Source organism: Pelophylax lessonae, assembly GCF_965119305.1.
Source record: "Pelophylax lessonae genome assembly, chromosome: 5".
Classification (NCBI taxonomy): Eukaryota; Metazoa; Chordata; class Amphibia; order Anura; family Ranidae; genus Pelophylax; species Pelophylax lessonae.
This window is the reverse complement of record NC_138772.1, coordinates 321,806,699-321,826,729: the sequence shown is the minus strand read 5'-3', so window position 1 is coordinate 321,826,729 and position 20,031 is coordinate 321,806,699. Positions and strand designations below refer to the sequence as shown.

At 39.7% G+C, this 20,031-nt stretch overlaps 1 protein-coding gene across 1 annotated transcript in view; it reads left to right on the top strand.

Moving 5' to 3' along the window:
- Nucleotides 1-20,031, top strand: part of SLC22A23 (solute carrier family 22 member 23) — a 273,316-nt gene that overhangs the window by 206,061 nt on the left and 47,224 nt on the right. Inside the window, exon 4 of the mRNA XM_082258072.1 lies at nt 17,477-17,645. Coding sequence (XP_082114198.1) covers nt 17,477-17,645 — 169 coding nt within the window. The remainder of the gene's footprint in view (nt 1-17,476; nt 17,646-20,031) is intronic.

Sequence of the window (20,031 nt, the reverse complement as noted above, 5' to 3'; positions counted from 1 at the left end):
AAACTATGAGCTTTGTTTAGACCTGTGCGTTAAGGTAATGCACAGTAAAACATGTCTTACCACAATGCATGATAATGCAAGAAAAATTGCGCAGCATTTATAACGACTTCCCAACACTCCCGGCCAGCACACCACCACGCACAGTTGTGACTCATGCATCTGAAAACATGGTGTGGGTTAATTAAAAGAGTGCATTGGCAGCCCATTCAAAATAAACAGGCTGCCTTACATTACTTTGTGAAATAACAGACATTAATGTGCACATATGTATTAATGATATCCTAATGATGAATACATTTTCATTGTTTTATAACTCCCATTTAAACCCCTTCCAGCCAGAAGAAGCCAGCCCTTAAAAAGTTTGCAAAACATGCAATATGGAAGGCATAATATGGGCTACCCAGGTATGTGGCCACTGTGATTGGCCACGGCGATCACCTGATTAGTGGCCCATCCCACCAGTTCCTGCATGTAAAACAGAGACAAAATCACAGTGTGTGCGTCACCGAGTGTATGTGGCAGCTTGGCATTAAAGCCCACCACCATGCTGGCACATGTGTGCGTACAGCTGGTGCTAAGGCTGTTAAGCAAACTGTTGTAGCATTTGATCATTCTCAGTGCATCAGTCTAATAGTGAATGGAAATGCTCCGAATCAACAGTTTCCTGTTGCAAAGAAATTAATTGGCCAGTGTGGAAATTTTATACTAACCGGTTATTAATTATTCTCTGTGAAGAAAGCCAAGTCAGCATCATACTGATACAATGAACAGTCGACACGCATTTGGTGAAGAAGAGTTGTTATAAGTGTCCCATTGTTTCTACAGGAACAGAAGCCTTTGTTTACGAGCGCCTTCATTGGGTACTGCACACCGTGGAAGTAGACACTTCTGTTTGAAAAATTATACAGATAAAAACCATGAGTAAGTCTGTATTCACACCTGAAGTGTAGCATCTTTGAGCATTTTTCTGGCATTTTTTTCGCGCAATTATTTTTTTTAAATGTACAGTGATTGCTGCACCACTAGTGAATGCTTGGTGAAGGTCATACTCAGTGCTTTAAAAATATGTCAGTGTCATAGTTACACTATATTGCCAAAAGTATTGGGACATCTGCCTTTACACGCACATGAACTTTAATGGCATCCCTGTCTTAAGTCCATGGTGTTCAATATTGAGTTGGCCCTATAACAGCTTCAACTCTTCTGGGAAGGCTGTCCACAAAGTTTAGGAGTGTCTATAGGAATGTTTGACCTTTCTTCCAGACGCGCATTAGTGAGATCAGGCACTGATGTAGGCCTGGCTCGCAGTCTCTGCTCATATTCAAACCATAAGTGCTCTATTGGGTTGAGGTGCAGGCCAGTCAAGTTCCTCAACCCCAAACTTGCACATCCATGTCTTTATGGACCTTGCTTTGTGCACTGGTGCGCAGTCATGTTGAAACAGGAAGGTGTCACCCCCAAACTTTTCCCACAAAGTTGGGAACATGAAGTTGTCCAAAATGTCTTGGTATGTTGATGCCTTAAGTGTTCCCTTCACTTGAACTAAGGGGCCAAGCCAAACCCCTGAAAAACATCCCACACCATAATCCCCCTTCCACCAAATGATTTGGACCAGTGCACAAAGCAAGGTCCATAAAGACATGGATGAGCGAGTTTGGGGTGGAGGAACAGAGTCCTGACCTTAACCCGATAGAACACCTTTGGAATGAATTAGAGGGAACACTCCGAGCCAGGCCTTCTCATCCACGTCAGTGCTTGACCTCACAAATGTGCTTCTAGAAGAATGGTCAAACATTCCAGTAGACACACTCCTAAACCTTCTGGACAGTTATTCCAGAAAAGTTGAAGCTGTTACAGCTGCAAAGGGTGGGCCAACTCAATATTGAACCCTACAGACTAAGACTGGGATGCCATTAAAGTTCATGTGCGTGTAAAGGCAAGCGTCCCAATACTTTTAGTAATCTAGTGTACTTCTAAGAAGGGGTAAAGTACAAAGCTATAAAAGTAATCAGCATCCTAGTCAGTGAAGTGTTTCTGCAGCCACAGCCCAAGGAAGCTACCTCTGGAGGAAGTCTGACTGAGAATGGCTCCCTCACAGGGTCTTTTAGGATGGCAGTGGAAGTGCATTTTCATAAGTCTGTGCTAACGTGCTTCCTCGTGTACTGCTTCCTTCACCACCAGTCACAATAACACTTCCAAGACAGTTCTAATTAATTGCTGTAAGAATCGTCTTGGGACAGACAATTTGTCTTTTTGTGTGCATAAAGCAAGAAGCAGTGGTCTAACAGCATCATGAACAGATGTGTTTGAAGACCACCAAATTACAGACAAAGTAGAGCGGGTAGGACTGGTGCAGTATAAAGATGCCTAGATAATAAAGTGGAGAACAGAGCAGGTAGGCTGTGCTCAATAGCCGAAATATATTGTTAAACTATTTAGAGCTCGTTTACACCAGCCCGCATAAAAAGGGGACATCCAGTTAAAACATGTGCGCTGAACTGTGTGGCGCACCAGTGCACCGATCACTGGTGGGCGGGGTGAAATGAGTAACGCTCGTTCTCATGTTCTGAGCATCAGTGGGGAGTCACTAACGTCTCCAGCTTTGAGCGGCGCTGTAAGCTTTTCGAGGTTGCAGCCCCACATCACTGCTACACACTGAACACCAGCCCGAACACTAACACAGCCCTTTTCAATGGGTGAACTGGTGTGTAAACCAGGTCTTAGGCCTCATTCACCCCTGCATTTGGGGCCAACTATAATTTTCTGCTGGAGACTCACTTAGGTCTCTGACTTTGATCAGCACTGTCAGCTTTTAGAGGTCACAGCCCCACATCACTGCTACACACTGGACACCAGCCCGAACACTAACACGGCCCTTTTCAGTGGGTGGACTGGTGTGAAAAAGCCCTTGGGCCTGGTTCACCCCTGCATTTGGGGCCAACTATAATTTTCTGCTGGAGACTCACTTAGGTCTCTGACTTTGATCAGCACTGTAAGCTTTTGGAGGTCACAGCCCCACATCACTGCTACACACTGGACACCAGCCCGAACACTAACACGGCCCTTTTCAGTGGGTGGACTGGTGTGAACAAGCCCTTGGGCCTCGTTCACCCCTGCATTTGGGGCCAACTATGATTTCCTGCACAGGTTACTAGGAAGCTTCATACAAAGCTATGAGTGGCTGATAGAGCCTTTAGGCATTTGTAATAACCTGTGGATGATCAGCCTTGGATAAAAACAGTCTGCGTCCACGGCCAGTCATCCGCAGGTAATCGCTGTATGTCCAATTACATGGGAACTGACATGAATTCCTACAGGCTCCATCAGCCTTCCATTGCTTTGTATGAGTCTTCCCACCCACAGCGGCGGGAAACCCGCTGAGTCTCCTGTAGGAGCGACGGGAAACCCGCTGAGTCTCCTGTAGGAGCGACGGGAAACCCGCTGAGTCTCCTGTAGGAGCAGCGGGAAACCCTCTGAGTCTCCTGTAGGAAATCAAAGTCTGCCCCAATCAAGGGTGTAAATGAGGCGTGGTTATGCAGGTTTCCTTCACACCGAAGTTAAAAAGGTAGGATTGGATACATTTACAGGTAAAATAGAAGACCGATTTAATTATGTTTTGCACATTCTAGCCATTTTTTAGTATACATATACAGTATCTCACAAAAGTGAGTACACCCCTCACATTTTTGTAAATATTTTATTATATCTTTTCATGTGACAACACTGAAGAAATGTCACTTTGCTACAATGTAAAGTAGTGAGTGTACAGCTTTTATAATAAGTGTTGTCACATGAAAAGATATAATAAAATATTTACAAAAATGTGAGGGGGGTGTACTCACTTTTGTGAGATACTGCAAGTTACCATATCTATAGATTTACCCAGATAACTTTTCTTTTTGTGGATATGATGTGATCAAGAGCACATTTTAACGACAAGCAGTCATATCTAGCCTGACATTTGACCATAAATGTAATTTTCTGGGTGATCCTCTTCCCGGTGCCCCTGACAAGCTGATAAAACTTGCTATATTATGAAAAGCGTCTTCTGTTTATTCGTAGCCAATTGCATGGACCCATGCTAATCACTTTGATAATGCAAGCACTGTATTTATCTTGGGGCCTAGAGCAGGTGCCTGGCGCAGACATGAGCAGGGGGGAATCGGCTTTTCTTGGTACAGGATGACAGAGACACAGCAAGACTTGTTCAACATGACACTCCATTTCCTCAGATGAACCTTAAAAAAAAAAAAAAGGTTCTTGGAAAAGCTTGACACGGTTCTGTTGAGCTGCCCTTACTGAACCATATGTCCTAATTTAACAGTATGTAACGTATCTGTGTCTGCACATTTTTTTTTTTAATTATTATTATTATTGTTGGACAAAAATGAACCAAATATTAGAGTACACAAACAATGGCAGTAAAAAGTTGGGATCAAAAGCTGAAGCTTGTTTTGTATCTACGGCCCACTTACACCACATGTGCTGGTGTGTGTTTTATCCTGCTCTGTGCTGCGATTTGTTATTACCATGCACAGCAGCGATTTTTATTTATTTATTTTTTTTATCTTTTACTTCTCATATTATTGTTGCTACAACTGAACCGAAGAAATAGGACTGGTGTGAAAAAAACCCTTACAAAATGTGGTGGTGACCAGCAATTAGATGCTAGCGGTCCTGTATGTTAAAGCAGAACTCCAGGCAAAAACTTCTTTACATGTCCTTGTTGCTTATTTCCTACCTTCACTGAATATGCCATCCATCTTCTGGTATCAATCAGTAGTTGCTCTGAAATAGCCTATTCATTTTCAGATCAAACTGTTCATTTGGTTTCCAGTTTGTAAGAACGGTGGCTGCAGTGCCTCCTTTTCCCCCAGCCACTGATCTTGACACATATCTTCTGTAGTTCTTTCTCTAGGAAGCAGTGATGTAATTCCGCCCCGCTAGCAGTGGTGGACGGACCAGGACTCTCAGACATTTAACATGTGCAAGGCCTAGTGTACCTGTGTTCTGTCAGAATACTGCTATCAGATTCTGGAAGTGACGTACGGACTAGAACTACTTACTGCGCATGTGCCATGCATTCTAACATGGCCGCTCTGCGTTCCAATAGGTTTCCCAATGTGGCAGAACACAAGGCAGAGGAGGACATCTTCTTACACCTACGCAAGTCCTGAATTTTACATTCATTTTAGCAGTAAACTCTCCTTATATACTAAAATAGACCACGACCGAGTGAAATTTCAGTATATAATCAGTTTGTCGCTCAGCAGTGCAGGGTGTAGCAAGATGGCCGTCGCCACCTTCTACATGCCGGTTTCTCGATATACTTAGTAGAATACAATATTATTACAAATGTAATACTGTGATTCAGTATATAAGGGGAGTTTACTGCTAAAATAAATGTAAAATTCAGAATTTGCGTGGGTGTAAGATGTCCGCCTCTGCTTGGTTTTCTGTCGCATTGGGAAACCTATTGGAACGCATAGCGTCCATGTCAGAACGCATGGCGCATGTGCAGTAAGTTGTTCTAGTCCGTATGTCACTTCCGGTAGCAGAATCTGATAGGTAGAGGTATTCTGACAGAACACCTGCCCACATTCACTACAATGGTTGATGGGAACTGTAGTTTCCTTTTACTGTAGAGAGAGAGAGAGAAGAGGATATGAAATAATCCCTGTTGTTACACCTCCTTCTTGGCAGACCAGATGCTGTTATCTTTTAAATGACAGCGATAAGGTAATGAAAATTAAATTAGACTTTTCTCTTCAATGCTAAGGATTTTCAAAATTGTATTAACTGTTTAGTGTTTTGTGTAGGGGGGTGTACTAATGGGTGATTTTTTTTTTTTTTTATCCCGGAGTTCTTCATTAACACATTGACAGGTTAATTGACAACTATCCCCTCTGGCCTGTGAGTTGGTGCTAGGCTGTATGACTGTAGAAGTGACATTTGATTGTTAAATTCTTGGGAACCTAAAGTGAATGGCTCTGTTATGCTACAAAATATGTTGGCTTTGTATAAATAAAACCTTTTTTTTTTTTTTTATTGAGCAGACATTTTGTTTTTTAAGAAATAAAACAAATATAAATGACACAAAAAGTACGTATATATATATATATATATATATATATATATATATATGTGTGTGTATATATTATATATATATATATATATATATATATATATATATATTATATATATAATATATATATATATTTGTTTTATTTTTAGTAGTTTTATTTGGTAACTTAGAGTGACAATAAAACATGTATTTTTTTTTTAACCAGTTCATAGTGTAGACATGAGGTGTCAATTAAAGAGATCAATCATGGAAAAACATAAAAATAAATTATACATATATATATATATATATATATATATATATATATATATATATATATATATATATATTTTACATAACTGATCTCTTTAATTGACACCCCACGTCTACACTATGAACTGGTTAAAAAAAAAATACATGTTTTATTGTCACTCTAAGTTACCAAATTCTGTGAAGACAAAAAAGGTAAGATTACATTTTTTTGCCCAATTTTTCAGGAAAAATATTTAGTCATTTCAGACAAAATAGCAGTATATTCTAGAAAACCAAGAACTTTCTTCCCCAAATTTGCCCTGCTGGATCCATTTGTTAATAGATATATAAGAAGGGCTCAGGTCTCAAGAGATCCATTTTATAAAAAGTAAAAAATAAAATAAAAAAACTCGCATAGAGAAATCTGACAGCCTACTTCAGCCAGATCCTAATGGGTTTTAAAATAGCATATCGTTTTGTACAGATTTTCCATTTTACTGAAGTGGATGTGGATCTGAAGTATTTCTAGCAAAGGTGAAGTCCTGTGTTAGTTATCCAATCTCTATGTGATTGTAACATGGTTGGGCTTTGATTCAAATTATTCATTGATTGCAATTTAAGCTGATGTAACTGCTTGTCATTTACAACTGTAATGTTGCATGAAAGATTTATTACATCTTTCATTTTCCAGGGAACTTCAGAGAGAATTGCTTTTTAAATAGAGATTTTTAGAAAAAAAAGGACTAATTTTTACAATAATATTGCGGTAATGTACAGTCATGGCCAAAAATATTGGCACCCCAGCATTTCTGTCAGATAATGCACCACTTCGCCCAGAAAATTGTTGTAATTACAAAGGTGTAGGCATTCTCATGTTTATTTGATTTGTTTGTATTGGTGTGACCCAAAAAAAAGTGGAGAAAAAAAGCCAAATCTGACACATTATACACAAAACTCCAAAAATGGACTGGACACAATTATTAGCACCTTCTCAAAATTGTAAGAAATAATTGCATTCCAAGTTTGATACTCCTGTAATTTGTAACTAAACTCACCTGTATAAATTAACAGGTGCTGACAATGTAGAAATTACACCAGCAACCAGTTATAATGGTGAAACATTGACTCAACCTTTCTGTTGTGTGTCTCTGTGTGCCGCGCAGAGCATTGAGAAGAGAAAGAACTGTCTGAGGATTTGAGAACAAAAAATTGTGGAAAAGTATGGACAATCTCAAGGTTGCAAGTCCATCTCCAGAGATCTTAATGTTCCTGCTTCCACTGTGCACAACACTGTCAAGAAGTTTACAGCCCATGGCACTGTAGCAAATCTTCGTATACAAAAGATGAAAATTGTTTAAAGAGTTTGCCACAACTTACCTGAGGAAGCCAAAATCCTTTTGGGGGAATGTGCTCTTGACAGACGAAAAAAATTACAGCTTTTGGGTAAAGCCCATCGTTCTATTGTTTTCAGGAAATAAATAAGGCCTTTAAAGAAAAGAATACAATCCCTACAGTCAAACATGGTGGAGGTTCACTGATGTTTTGGGGTTGCTTTGCTGATTTAGGCACTGGATGACTTGACTACGTGCATGATATTATGGAATCTGAAGATTATCAAAGAATTGTGGGGTGCAATGTAGGGCCCAGTGTCAGAAAGTTGGGTCTCTGTCAGAGGTTATGGGTCCTACAGCAGGACAATGACCCAAAGCAAACGTTAAAGAGCACCCAGAAATGGTTTAAGACAAAGTGCTGAAGAGTACTGAACTGGCCAGCAATGAGTCCAGATCTAAATCCCATAGAGCACCTGTGGAGAGATCTCAAAACAGCAGTTGGGAAAAGGAACCCTTCCAATCGGAGAAACCAGGAGCAGTTGACGAAAGAAGAGTGGTCCAAAATTCCAGTAGAGAGATGTAAGAAACTCATTGACAGGAAGCGATTGATTTCAGTTATTTTTTCCAAGGGATAAGCTACCAAATAATTTATTGAGGGTGCCAATAATGTTGTCCAGTCCATTTTTGGAGTTTTGTGTGGAATGTGTCAGATCTGGCTTTTTGTTTCTTCACTTTATTGTATCCTACCAATACAAACAAAAGAAATAAACATGAGAATGTCTAAACATTTGCAATTGCAACAATTTACTGGGTGAAGCAGGGCATTATCTGACAGAAATGCAGGGGTGCCAATATTTTTGGCCATGACTGCACATTGCAAAACTCTTTTATCCAAACGAATCTTCTGCCTTAAAGCGTTAGTTCACCTTTTATTTTTTTCGGAAAAGGTGAACTAACACCACACGCCCTCCCCATTTTCCTCTGTACTTATCTCCATGGGTGTTAAGCTGTCAGTGCCCACACAGCCGGTGTACCAGTCTATGGATTTGAAATCCCTGCACTTCTCCCTCCTCTTTCTGCATCAATTCCAGGACGGATTAAATAGATGGTCTGTTCTGGCACTGACCAATCAGAATTTCTCTGATCTGCCCTGGAAGTGCTACAGAAAGAAGAGGGAGAAGAGTGTTGATTTCAAATCCTCAGAGAGCTACACTGGCTGTGTGAGCACTGACCACTCATCACTCATGGATGTAGGTACAGGGGGAAATGGGGAGGGCGTGCGGTGTTCATTCACCTTCAACAACATGGTGGTAGTTCATTCAGCCCTACAAGCGGACAGCCGCAACTTGTAGTTCTCCCATTCACTGCTCGGCCTTGTTTTCTTCAGATAGTGGCAGCTAGCGGGGGGGAGAGTACATACCAATAAAAACTTTAACCACTTGCCGACCACCGCAAGTACATATACTGCGGCAGTCAGCCCCTCACAGGCAGAGTGACGTATGGGGACGTCACACGCCTGTGAGGCTCTGGGGAGCGAGCGCGCGCCGCTGGAGGCACGCTCCTGCTCGGTCACAGACCCCCCCGCGCGTGTGCCCGGCAGACCCGATGTCCGCCGGGCACTCGCAATCGTCCGTTAGAGCGGGAGAAAGGCAGGCGGCTGATGTAAACAAGCCGCCTGTCATTCTCCCCTGTGTAAGAATAGTGATCATACGGTTCTACTATGTAGGACCGTTGATCACTGTTCCTACAACTCAAGCCACAGCCAATCACAGTTAGAAACACGCCCCTAGGGACACACACAACCCCTCCCTCTCAAAAAAAAAAAAGTTAACCCCTTCATCTGTCCGCCGCAATGTTGCAGTCCCACAAAAAAAAAATCACAGATCGCCGCCATTACTCGTTAAAAAAAAAACAACAAAAATGACAAAAATCTTTCCCTTAGTTAGTAAACACGATAACTTTTGCGCAAACCAATCAAAATACGCTTTTTGCGATTTTTTTTTTTTACCAAACATATGTAGCATAAAACAAATTGGCTGAAAATGTTAAAAAATTTTAATTTTTACATTTTTTTGGGGGGAATTTCATATAACAAAATGTGAAAAATATTGCTATTTTTGCAAAATTGACACTCTTTTTTTGTTTATAGCGTATGATCAAAAAATCGCACAGGTGATCAAATACCACCAAAAGAAAGCTCTGTGGGAAAAAAAGGACGTCAAATTCGTTTAGGTACAGCGTCGCGTGACCGCGCAATTGTCCGTTAAAGTCACGCAGTGCCGAATCGCAAAATAGGCCCTGGTCAGGAAGGGGGTAAAATCTTCCGTGGCTTAAGTGGTTAAGAAGTGATTGAAAATAAAAATCCTGATGTATCATCATATCAGTAGTTACAAACAGCCATCAATTCTATTCCATTCTGTCGTAGATTAATCAGAATAGAGATGCAGCAAATTAAAAGATGAAAAGTTACACAGTACAGATTCAAAATGCAGGCATAAGTACCCCATATGTGAAATCTTTCTGCAGTATATTATATATATAGCTCTGAATAAAGAAAATTGAGAGGACTTTCTCATTTTAATATCATTGCAGTGATACATGATAGCATTAGCAGTTCTCTCATTTGTTTAGCTTGTTGTCTGGAATTGCTCTTTAACTTGTATTGTGTCATCAATAATGTTTCTTTCATTGTCCTCAGTTGAAAGGAGTATATTTCTGAGCAGCTTAACTCAGCATTTTTGTATAAAGCATATTTATTGACATATTTGCTGTTGTGAGAATATTCTGTCTAGCTGGATCACATTATACAGCAATTGATACAAGGATGTGTCAACAGGTTTCTATTGTAGTGATTTTTTTTTTTTTAAACGGATTTCCTAAATCTATAGTGTGTCAGAGAAAAATATACAGTAACTTTTGTATGAGCTATTGCAGGTGTGACCTGTGTGGGGAAATGGCTGAGCTGGGAGTCCTTTATAAAGTTACCATAGTACTAACTATGGGATAGATTTACGTAATTTTATTTTTTTTACTAGTAATGGCGGCAATCAGAGACTTGTAGCGGGACTGCAATATTGCGGCGGACAAATTGGACACTAAGTGACACTTTTGACACGCTTTTTGGGGACAAGTGACATTAATACAGTGATCAGTGCTAAGAATATGCACTATCACTGTACTAATGACACTGGCAGGGAAGGGGTAAAAGGGTGATCAAAGGGTTAACTGTATGCCTGACCAGTGCTTTACTAAACTGTGAGAAGAGCTTGTATTAGGAGAAGGCAGAGATCCGTGTTCCTATTTATCAGGAACACAGGATCAATGTTTTCCCCGCTGACAGAACGGCGATCTGCCTTGTTTACATTGGCAGACTGGCGTTCTGCCTGTGTAACGAATAATCCAGTCCGCGGTACCCGCTGATTGGCTCCCGGTATGAATAATCACAGCGGTAGCGCGCCTGTGCGCCCCCAACCCAGAAGTGCTGGATCACATACTAGGTATGTGATCCAGCGCAGGAGAGCTGCCTTGCCGCCGTATATATACAGTATACAGTCAGCAAGGGGTTATAGTGATATCTGTATCCAAAAACCTCCAGGAAATGAATAATGGCCCCTAAATAACACTATAGTCCTACTATTCCAATTTGTGTGATACTCATGTTCATCCTGGTAACATTTTTAATAAATATAATATATATATATAAAATAATTTTTAGGGATGTAATGCTCGTGAGATTTCTGATTATGAGTTGCAATTGGTCACCAAAGCTTTAGTAGATGTAGATATGCGACAGAAACGTGAAATAGTGATCTCCAAACCTAGGACATTCCAATTGGTTGGAATTTCTAGATTATTTGTTTACATGTAAAATAACATATGTTATGATGTGGCAGGAACATATCATATGGACTGACTTCGAGATCTTCATCATTTACTTGTAGCAAGTCTGACTATTAACAGGGGAGAAATATTGAGCTAAATAATGATATGTTTGTATGTTTGACTGTTTCTATTTTGCCATTCTGGATAAAAAAGATGTTCCTGTAGAGTTTAGTAGAGGAATAACTGGAATAAAAAAGCTTCTGTATGAAGTTTGAAAAAATGCGTTACCATTGAATTTATGACAAAAGCCAAAGAAAGGCCTGTGAAGCCTTTGATGCACAGGCTACAAACACCGGCCAGTGACATCATTACAGATGAAGTTGAATAGATTCAGTACACTGCTTCCATCAAAGGTGTTTTGACTTTGTGATACATTCCATATGGAATTCTTTGATGATGCATTAGGACTTAGATTTAGCCAACAAATTAAAAAAATACCCCGTTTTGTGTTCATAGTGTACATTACAATGCAAAAACAGAAAATGTTCAATCTGATTCACAATTTTACTGGCTCTCTTAATTGGACCTTAATCCACATCCTTTGATATGGTTCACTTTATGTCCTTTCTTGACTGGTTATCTGAATTTATAAGCCATTATTAAATGTGCAGCCTTGCTTTCAAACTATTTGCAAACTTGTATAGTAGTATTAGACAGATGACTGGCACAACTTACGCTTGTTGGAGTAAGTTTTAATAGGCAGTAGACTTGCTAGTCGGCACACTAGCTGACAACTAACATCAGCGTAAAGTGATTTTGACCTTGCCTAAAAATTTCTTAAGGTAACAATGTTGCTGAGGTGTAGGCAAGCTGTGGTGCCTATAGTACTGTTGTAAAGCTTTAAAGTGATATTAAAGTTTTGTATTTTTACAAACCAAAAACGCTATTTAATTCACTTTTAATATTCAAAGAAATCTCCCCCATCCGTTCATCTCTCCATGCTTTTTTTTCTTGAGAAATCACTTTGAAAAACAACCCCTTAGTATTTCTGGCCGTGGCCATCTTGAATAAGGGCAAAAAATGAATGTAGCATTTACTTACTGAACACCATCTGCCCTCCGCTCAAGCATGCATGCAGGAGAGTGTGCTTAGCTGGTTGCTTAGCTGGAAAAACCTCTCTTCCCCTCCTGAAGACTCCTGGGATGTACAATATGACCTAATTTGCCTAGGCATGAAAACTAGGAAGTAACTGAAGAAATGTAAAAAAAAGTTTAAAACAAGTAAATATGATATACTTTCCTGTTTACTAATGCTAGCACCATGAGGATTAAAAATAATCAATGTTAATTGGGAGAGTGAAGTTCCACTTTAAAAATAACAAACCTGTTATACTTACCTGCTCCATGCAGTTGGTTTTGCACAGAGCAGCCCTGATCTTCCTCTTATTGGGTCCCTCGCCAGCACTTCTGGTCCCTCCCTCCACCCGAGTGCCCCCACAGCAAGCAGCTTGCTATGGGGGCACCCGAGCCGAGCCACTGCTCTGTGTGTCCATTCAGACATGGAGCCGCGACTCAGCCTTGCCCCTTCTCTCGCCTCATTGGCTCACTGACTTTGATTGACAGCAGGGGGAGCCAACGGCGCCCGCTCATGTGTCTTAGCCAGTCAGGAGGGAGAGTCCCAGACAGCCAAAGGCTCTCATTGAGATGGGGCTCAGGTATTAGGCATAGAATGCGTTAAGATAAAAAAACCTTCTGCCTTTAGGACCACTTTAAATCTATCCATGCATTCCTGTTGCACACTTTGGATCCTAGGACCACAAAGCTTAGACTTCACTCCAAGTCAAGTTTAATCTAAAGTTAAAGTCTAATCTAAAGTTTGCAATCTAAAAACTAGGATCCTAATGGCTCCACAGGTATTAACACTGGAATTTCCTGTATGGCAATAAGCAAGCGAGGACCTGACAATTTTCGAACCATGTATGGGTTCTGAGGTTATACAGAAGTCGATCTACCAACTGACTTCTCGAGAACCGCCCAGTCTGTTTTTCCCCGCTCAATCAGCACACACTGATCAATATATTCTGACAGAGCAGAAGTCTCCCCACTGTTAGAATACAATAGCTCAGTGGGTTGGATTCTCCATCCACCGGGTCAGTTTGAACAAAAAATAAAACAGACTCTATAGCCTGCCTTACATGCATTATAGATTGGGTCAGGCTCTCATTACATTATCAACTCCTAGGAAATATAACACCACCGAAGCTCTCCTTTGATGTGCATTTTAATTGTCTCTTAATTAAAGCAGAGTTCCACTGGCTTTTGTGTTTATTAAAAGGCAGCAGCTACAAGAAGTGTAGCTGCTGAATTTTAATAAACACACACTCACCTGTCCCACGGTCCAGCAAAGCGGCTGGGGGGAGCCTCGGTTCTCTCCCTCTTCTCCCCGCGGCGCCGACATCTCTAGTGTGGGCACCCAGCTGTGACAGCTTGCCGCTTCACAGCCGGATCTGCATGTGCGAGCCGCGGTGCGTGTCCTAAATGTATGGGAAATCTTCTGGGACCTGTGACGTGTCCCAGAAGATTGCAGGGAGGGAGGGGGAGAGGAGAACTTCCACGGGAGCCGTCTAGGCGGGCCGAGCGGAAGTGGCAGCGGTTACCTTTGTAAACTAGGTACCCCCCAAAAAAATGACATGCTAAATGTAGCATGTCAGGGGGTCAGGACCACTTAAAGCGGAGGTTCCACTTTTGAGTGGAACTCCGCTTTAATGTGTTAAGCTATCAACAGTCAGCATAAAGATTTGCCAAATGTCCACAAGAACTGTACAAAGAACAAGGGGAGAACAATTGTGTATGGAAGAAATCATTTTTTTCATTGGTTTACAAAAGGATTCTTTACAGTAAGAGGTTAAAATAGTTGTAAACCTCAGGCATGAACAAAGCATATCCCACTACAGTGTGTCCTTGTCTCAATTTACTACTTAAGGACCGGGCCTTTTTCTGACACTTGATGTTTACAAGTTAAAATGAGTATTTTGCGATAGAAAATTACTTAGAACCACCAGACATTATTTTTTTTTTTTTTTAGCTGAGACCCTAGAGCAGGGCTTGACAAATTTTCCTGAAATCTAGGAGCCAGCTAAAAAAGTTAGGAGCCAGTTTTTTTTTTTTTAAACTAACAACCAAGCTTTATTTAATAAAACGGATACTAAATTTACACATAAATACGACTAGAACCCCACTCTCCTCTAGCGCAATTGGATGAAAACAGACTGTCTGTCTCTTTCCATCCGATGCCATCTGATCCGATCCACGGGATGGATAGAAAATAGAACCACCATCCATTTTGGCGGACAGGATCAGATGGCGGCAGATTACTGCTCCATAGAGGAGAATGAAGGGTCCGATCAGGTCTGCCTGAAAAACTGACAGGCGGACCTGATCAGACAGCCCGTGTGAAAGGGGCCTTCGGCTGTGGCATGGCGATGAGGGAAAAAAAAAAAAGATTTTATATATATATATATATATATATAATCTTTTTTTTTTTTAATAATAACAATTGGAAAAAAAATGTTTTTTTTATTTTTTTTAATAACTAAAAAAAAAAAGAAAAAAAGTATTATTTAATTTTTACATTTAAAAAATAAATTAAATTAATAATAAATAACCACACTCCCTGTCAAAGGTAACTAACTGGACAGGGAGATGGTAATGCATTGTGAACAAACAGGCAGTGGAAACAGTAATTACAACAGTCATTACTCCCGGCCACCACAAGAGGGCGCCAGTTCCCCATTGGAAGCCTCTCATTTCAAGTAGGCCGAAAAGCCGGGCCTCAATTTCCGGACGGCCTGGAAGTCCGTGCACTCCGTGCGCGGAAGTCCGTGCAAAAATGACAGGACACCTTCTGAAGGGCACCCCAGGCGCCAGGTCGCTAATTCTAGTCGCAAATGCGACCTGGCGCCCGGGTTTTGTCGAGGCCTGCCCTAGAGAATAAAATGGAAATCATTGCAATACTTAGTCACACCGTGTTTGTTCAGCAGTGTTACAAACGCAATTTGTTTGGAAAAAATACACTTTTTGAATTAAAAAACGGGAAAACAGTAAAATTAGCCCAATTGTTTCCTATAATGTGAAAAAGATAATGTTACGCAGAGTAAATTGATACCTAACATGTCATGCTTCAAAATTGCACACATGCTCGTGGAATGGCAACAAATTTTGGTACTTAAATCTCCATAGGTGACGCTTTAAAAATTTCTACAGGTTACCAGTTTAGAGTTACAGAGGAGGTCTAGTGTTAGAATTATTGCTTTCGCTCTAACAATTGCGGTGATAGCTCATGTGTGGTTTGAACACCGTTTACAAATGTGGGCGAGACTTGTGTATGCGTTTGCTTCTGCACACAAGCTTTGAGGAATGCCCCGCTTTACATTTTTTTTTTCTCATTTATTTTACTTTTTCTTTTTTATTTTTACACTCCCTTTAAAAAATATTTTGATCACTTTGTATTCCTATTACAAGAAATGTAAACATCCCTTGTAATAGAAATAAGCAGGACAGGTCTTCTTTAATGTGAGATCTGGGGTCAAAAAGATCCCAGATCTCACTCTGGTCTTCCAAGGGCATAGAGTCGAATGGGGGCCATCCTGCCCTCACTCGACTTCCTGTCCAGCACCACAGAGGATCGGATCGTTTTCCCTGCTACCGACGGCTCCGGTAAGAAAACGACTGGAAAGCAGCAGGAGGGGGGTGAGAACTTCTCCTTCCACCCATAAAAGTGATCCTGCAGCGAATCTGCCTCTGGGACCACTTTTATGTGTAATAGGACTGCCGGCTGTGTAGAAAAATACTGGGATTATGCCAGCTATCTGTTGCCATAACTCCGGTATTTAACGTCAAATTAGCAACATAAATACACGGTGGGTGGTCCAGAAGTGGTTTAAGTGTCATTTCTGTCTGCTGCTTTGTTCTTCGAACAGCATGAACCACTTCTCACTATTTTTCCTGACACCAAGAGAAAAATGGTGACAGTGGAGGGACCTCAAGCAGATTAACACCCTCAGCTCTGTTCCTGTGTGCTGTGTGAAGGGGGCGGGGGGTGTCCCTTCCTTCCAATCAACTCTCAGACCTCACTGAGCTCTGCAGAGTGCAACTTCAGCTCTCCACCCCCTTTTTTCTGAATTCTTATAGCTTATATGAGCTTATATGTGCTTATAAATTCAGCACTTTGAATGGATGTAGAGAAGAGAAGACTGCAGATAGACAAATACAATTTATGTAGGAGGATTTGTTTAATCTCTGTGTATCACGTGAGACCAATCACTTTACTGGTTATATGTAAGGGTTTACAACCAATTTAAGCTGTGAAATGCTTATCACTTGATGCAGTCATGGCAAAAAAAAAACGCAAAAAAATAAATAAAACAATGAATTTACTGCAACAAATAAGGAAGAGAAAAAATATTTTTATCCAGTGACCTCACTGACCTTAAGTGTTCATGAAGGACTTAATCTTGTTGGATATAATTTTCTTTTCAATACCCTTTATCACCCACCTTGTACTAGATTAGGGAAAGATTGAGTGCTGGAATATTATTTGTTGCGGTGGGTAGCACATCTCCTTCCATTCCCTCTCCATTAGCATCATAAGTGTATATTTCGGCACAATATCCATTATGCTTTTTGTCATTGTCAGATATATAAAATGTTAGTAAACAGTGTTTTTGTGTTCTGTGTTCAAACAATTTGGCAAAACTAAAAGTATTCTAAAATCTCCAGTGTATTTAACAGAAATGTATAATACACAAATGGATGCTATGCAAAGCCTTACAGCATTAAAAATAACCCATAGAAATTGATTAGCTATGTGTTTTTCTGCTGGGAATTTGTAAAATTAAGAAGACAATGATCCCATTTCCTTTTTTATGCTCTAATTTGTGACATTAAGGCTTTATAAAGCAATGGCACCGTGTTGTTGAATGTCATTTCTGTCATTATTTCTCTTCCAGGAATCGAGCTGTGCCCTCCTGGCCATAGATTCATGATCACGATGGTGGCCAGTTTCATTGGAATGGCTGGGCAGTTCCTTTTGCCAGGGTTGGCAGCTCTCTGCAGAGACTGGCAGATCCTCCAGGCTGTCATCATCTGCCCTTTTATCTTGATGCTCTCCTACTGGTAGTAAGTATCCACTTTCCTTTCTGCTGCATGGATATCAAAACCTATAAAGGAATATTCAGAGTGAAATACATCACATTTATCATTCTTTTATTATTATTTTTTTTTATCGGTAGAGGTTATCGCTTAATAAAGTTTCTTGCTGTCAGCTTCAGACATGTGCTCTCACCCTCAAATTAATTAACTCCAGATTATAGACTAAAGTGGGGTACGCACTATAAGAAAATCGGGCAAACGATCGTCCGATTTTCCTGGTTGTATCACAGCAAATTGAAACCAATGAACGAAAATTCATACGAAAATTCTCGTACGACGAAGACTTTTTTGTTTATTGTTTCTGATCATGCGCAGTCTTTATTTTCTGATTTTTCTTGTACGAAAATGGTACACATTAAACAAAAATTGTTCGCCCTATTCCTGTTCAAAAAAAAAAAAATTTGGAGTTTGTCCCTTCGAGAATTTTCGCACGAAAAATCGGAATCGACTGTCAAAAATTGTTTACACACTATACAAAAATCGTACGAAAGTGGATGAAAATTCTCGCCTGATTTTCTTATAGTGTGTATGAGCCTTAAAACATATCTTTTTGTCCTGTTGTTTATTCACATAAAATGTCCTGTTTAATACATGCTTATCAGCAGTAGGTAAGAGTAAAATTGTGTTAAAATTTTCACAAAAGTTAGCTGATATTGTGAAAGCTTAGCTAGTTTGATTAAATGCATTGGAAAAACTGAGGATGGGGAAATTAGGGGTCTATGTATAAAATGTTTGGTGTGCAGATATTACAAACCTTCACACAATCAGGGCGGTAATTGCCGTATTTTCTCTAATATGTGTAGTTCCTATATCATCAGCGTCATCTAGTGGCCACATTGCATTTTTTCCTGAAATACCTCAATCAGGAAACAAAAAGTGTTGTAGCCAATAGATGGTGCTGAGGTTATAGGAACTGTAAGAATATTTAATAATAATATCTCATGCTCGTACTTCATTATGTCAGAAATTTATACTGCTCTGAATATAACAGTGTCTCCATTTATGGTTAATAAGCAAAGATCTGTGCGGTAGGAGAGTCTTCCCTTATTCCACAAATCAATATGTAGTGAATTCTTTTTAATTGATTAATTTCTTTTTAAAAGCATATACCAATCTTAGTGAGTACAGTCTACAGTATGGAATATATATAAAAATATTTATTCACCAGATATGTAATCACGATATATGATTAAACAAGAAATGACACAAAAAGATAACTCTTCAGAAAATATTAACTTCAAACAATCAATGCAATGTGATGTTTAGCTCAATAATGAAAGTGAAACTGAATGCAAAGTGAAAGTGAAACGAAAGCAAGATTACCATTTCTTCCCAGGTGTAGCATAAACCATATAAAAGTGTTCTATATAAACAGACCACAATTGTCTGCGAATCACATAGCCGAAAGTCACTTCACTGCAGATGAGTGAGAATAAGCCATGCAAAACGGAAGACTTAATTTGCAGTAATGCGCTAAATCTGATATAAATAAAAATGTATAAAAACAAAAATCAGCTTTTTAGAGAAAAATCTACTATGGTTTATACGGCTGGGATTGTAATCATATTACCCTTAAATATGCTATATAAAACATATAAGGAAGGAATAAACAATATTGAATAAAATCAAATAATACAGCAAGGCATATTTACCACACTTAAGATGGCCGCTAGCTTCAAATGGTCGTTACCAGAGTCCTAAGATGGATGCCTTTCTTAAGATGGTGGCTTCCCTCCAAGTTTCAGATGAATGATGGATGATGGAGTATGTCTGGATGAGTCTATAGATGGACGTAGCAGCGTGTGTGATGTAAGTGTAAGGTGTGTTGTCAGTAGTGTTGTGTGATGTGTGTTTTCTCTCATCTGGGTTGTTCTTTTATATGGTATGAACAAAGGGCTATAAAAAATTACCATAAGTTAAACCCAGAGGGATGAAACATTATCCCCATTGGTTGGGATATTCTATACCTTAACTGGTGAGGTCAGAGTCACACCTCTTTAAATAATTAACCCAATGTATGTATAATAAAATTAAAGGATGATTTCTCTATATGTAAGAGTGATCACAAAACACAACATAAAACTTTGTCCATACTCCCAGTACATACATAAATGTCCATCTGTATCTCCATCATTCTCTGGCAATTATTGGATCTGGTAAATCATTTCAATAATTAGATTTTTAATGCAATATAATATTTCTATAAGAAATATCTAAAATATCCCAAAACTGCATTTGGTATTTCGTCTATAGAGGGCAGTATCGTACCGTTCATTCGATTTTGTACAACAATAATTAGAAACAATTACCATTTTTCTTATCTGATGATCTTTGACCTGTTGGCTAGTAAAAG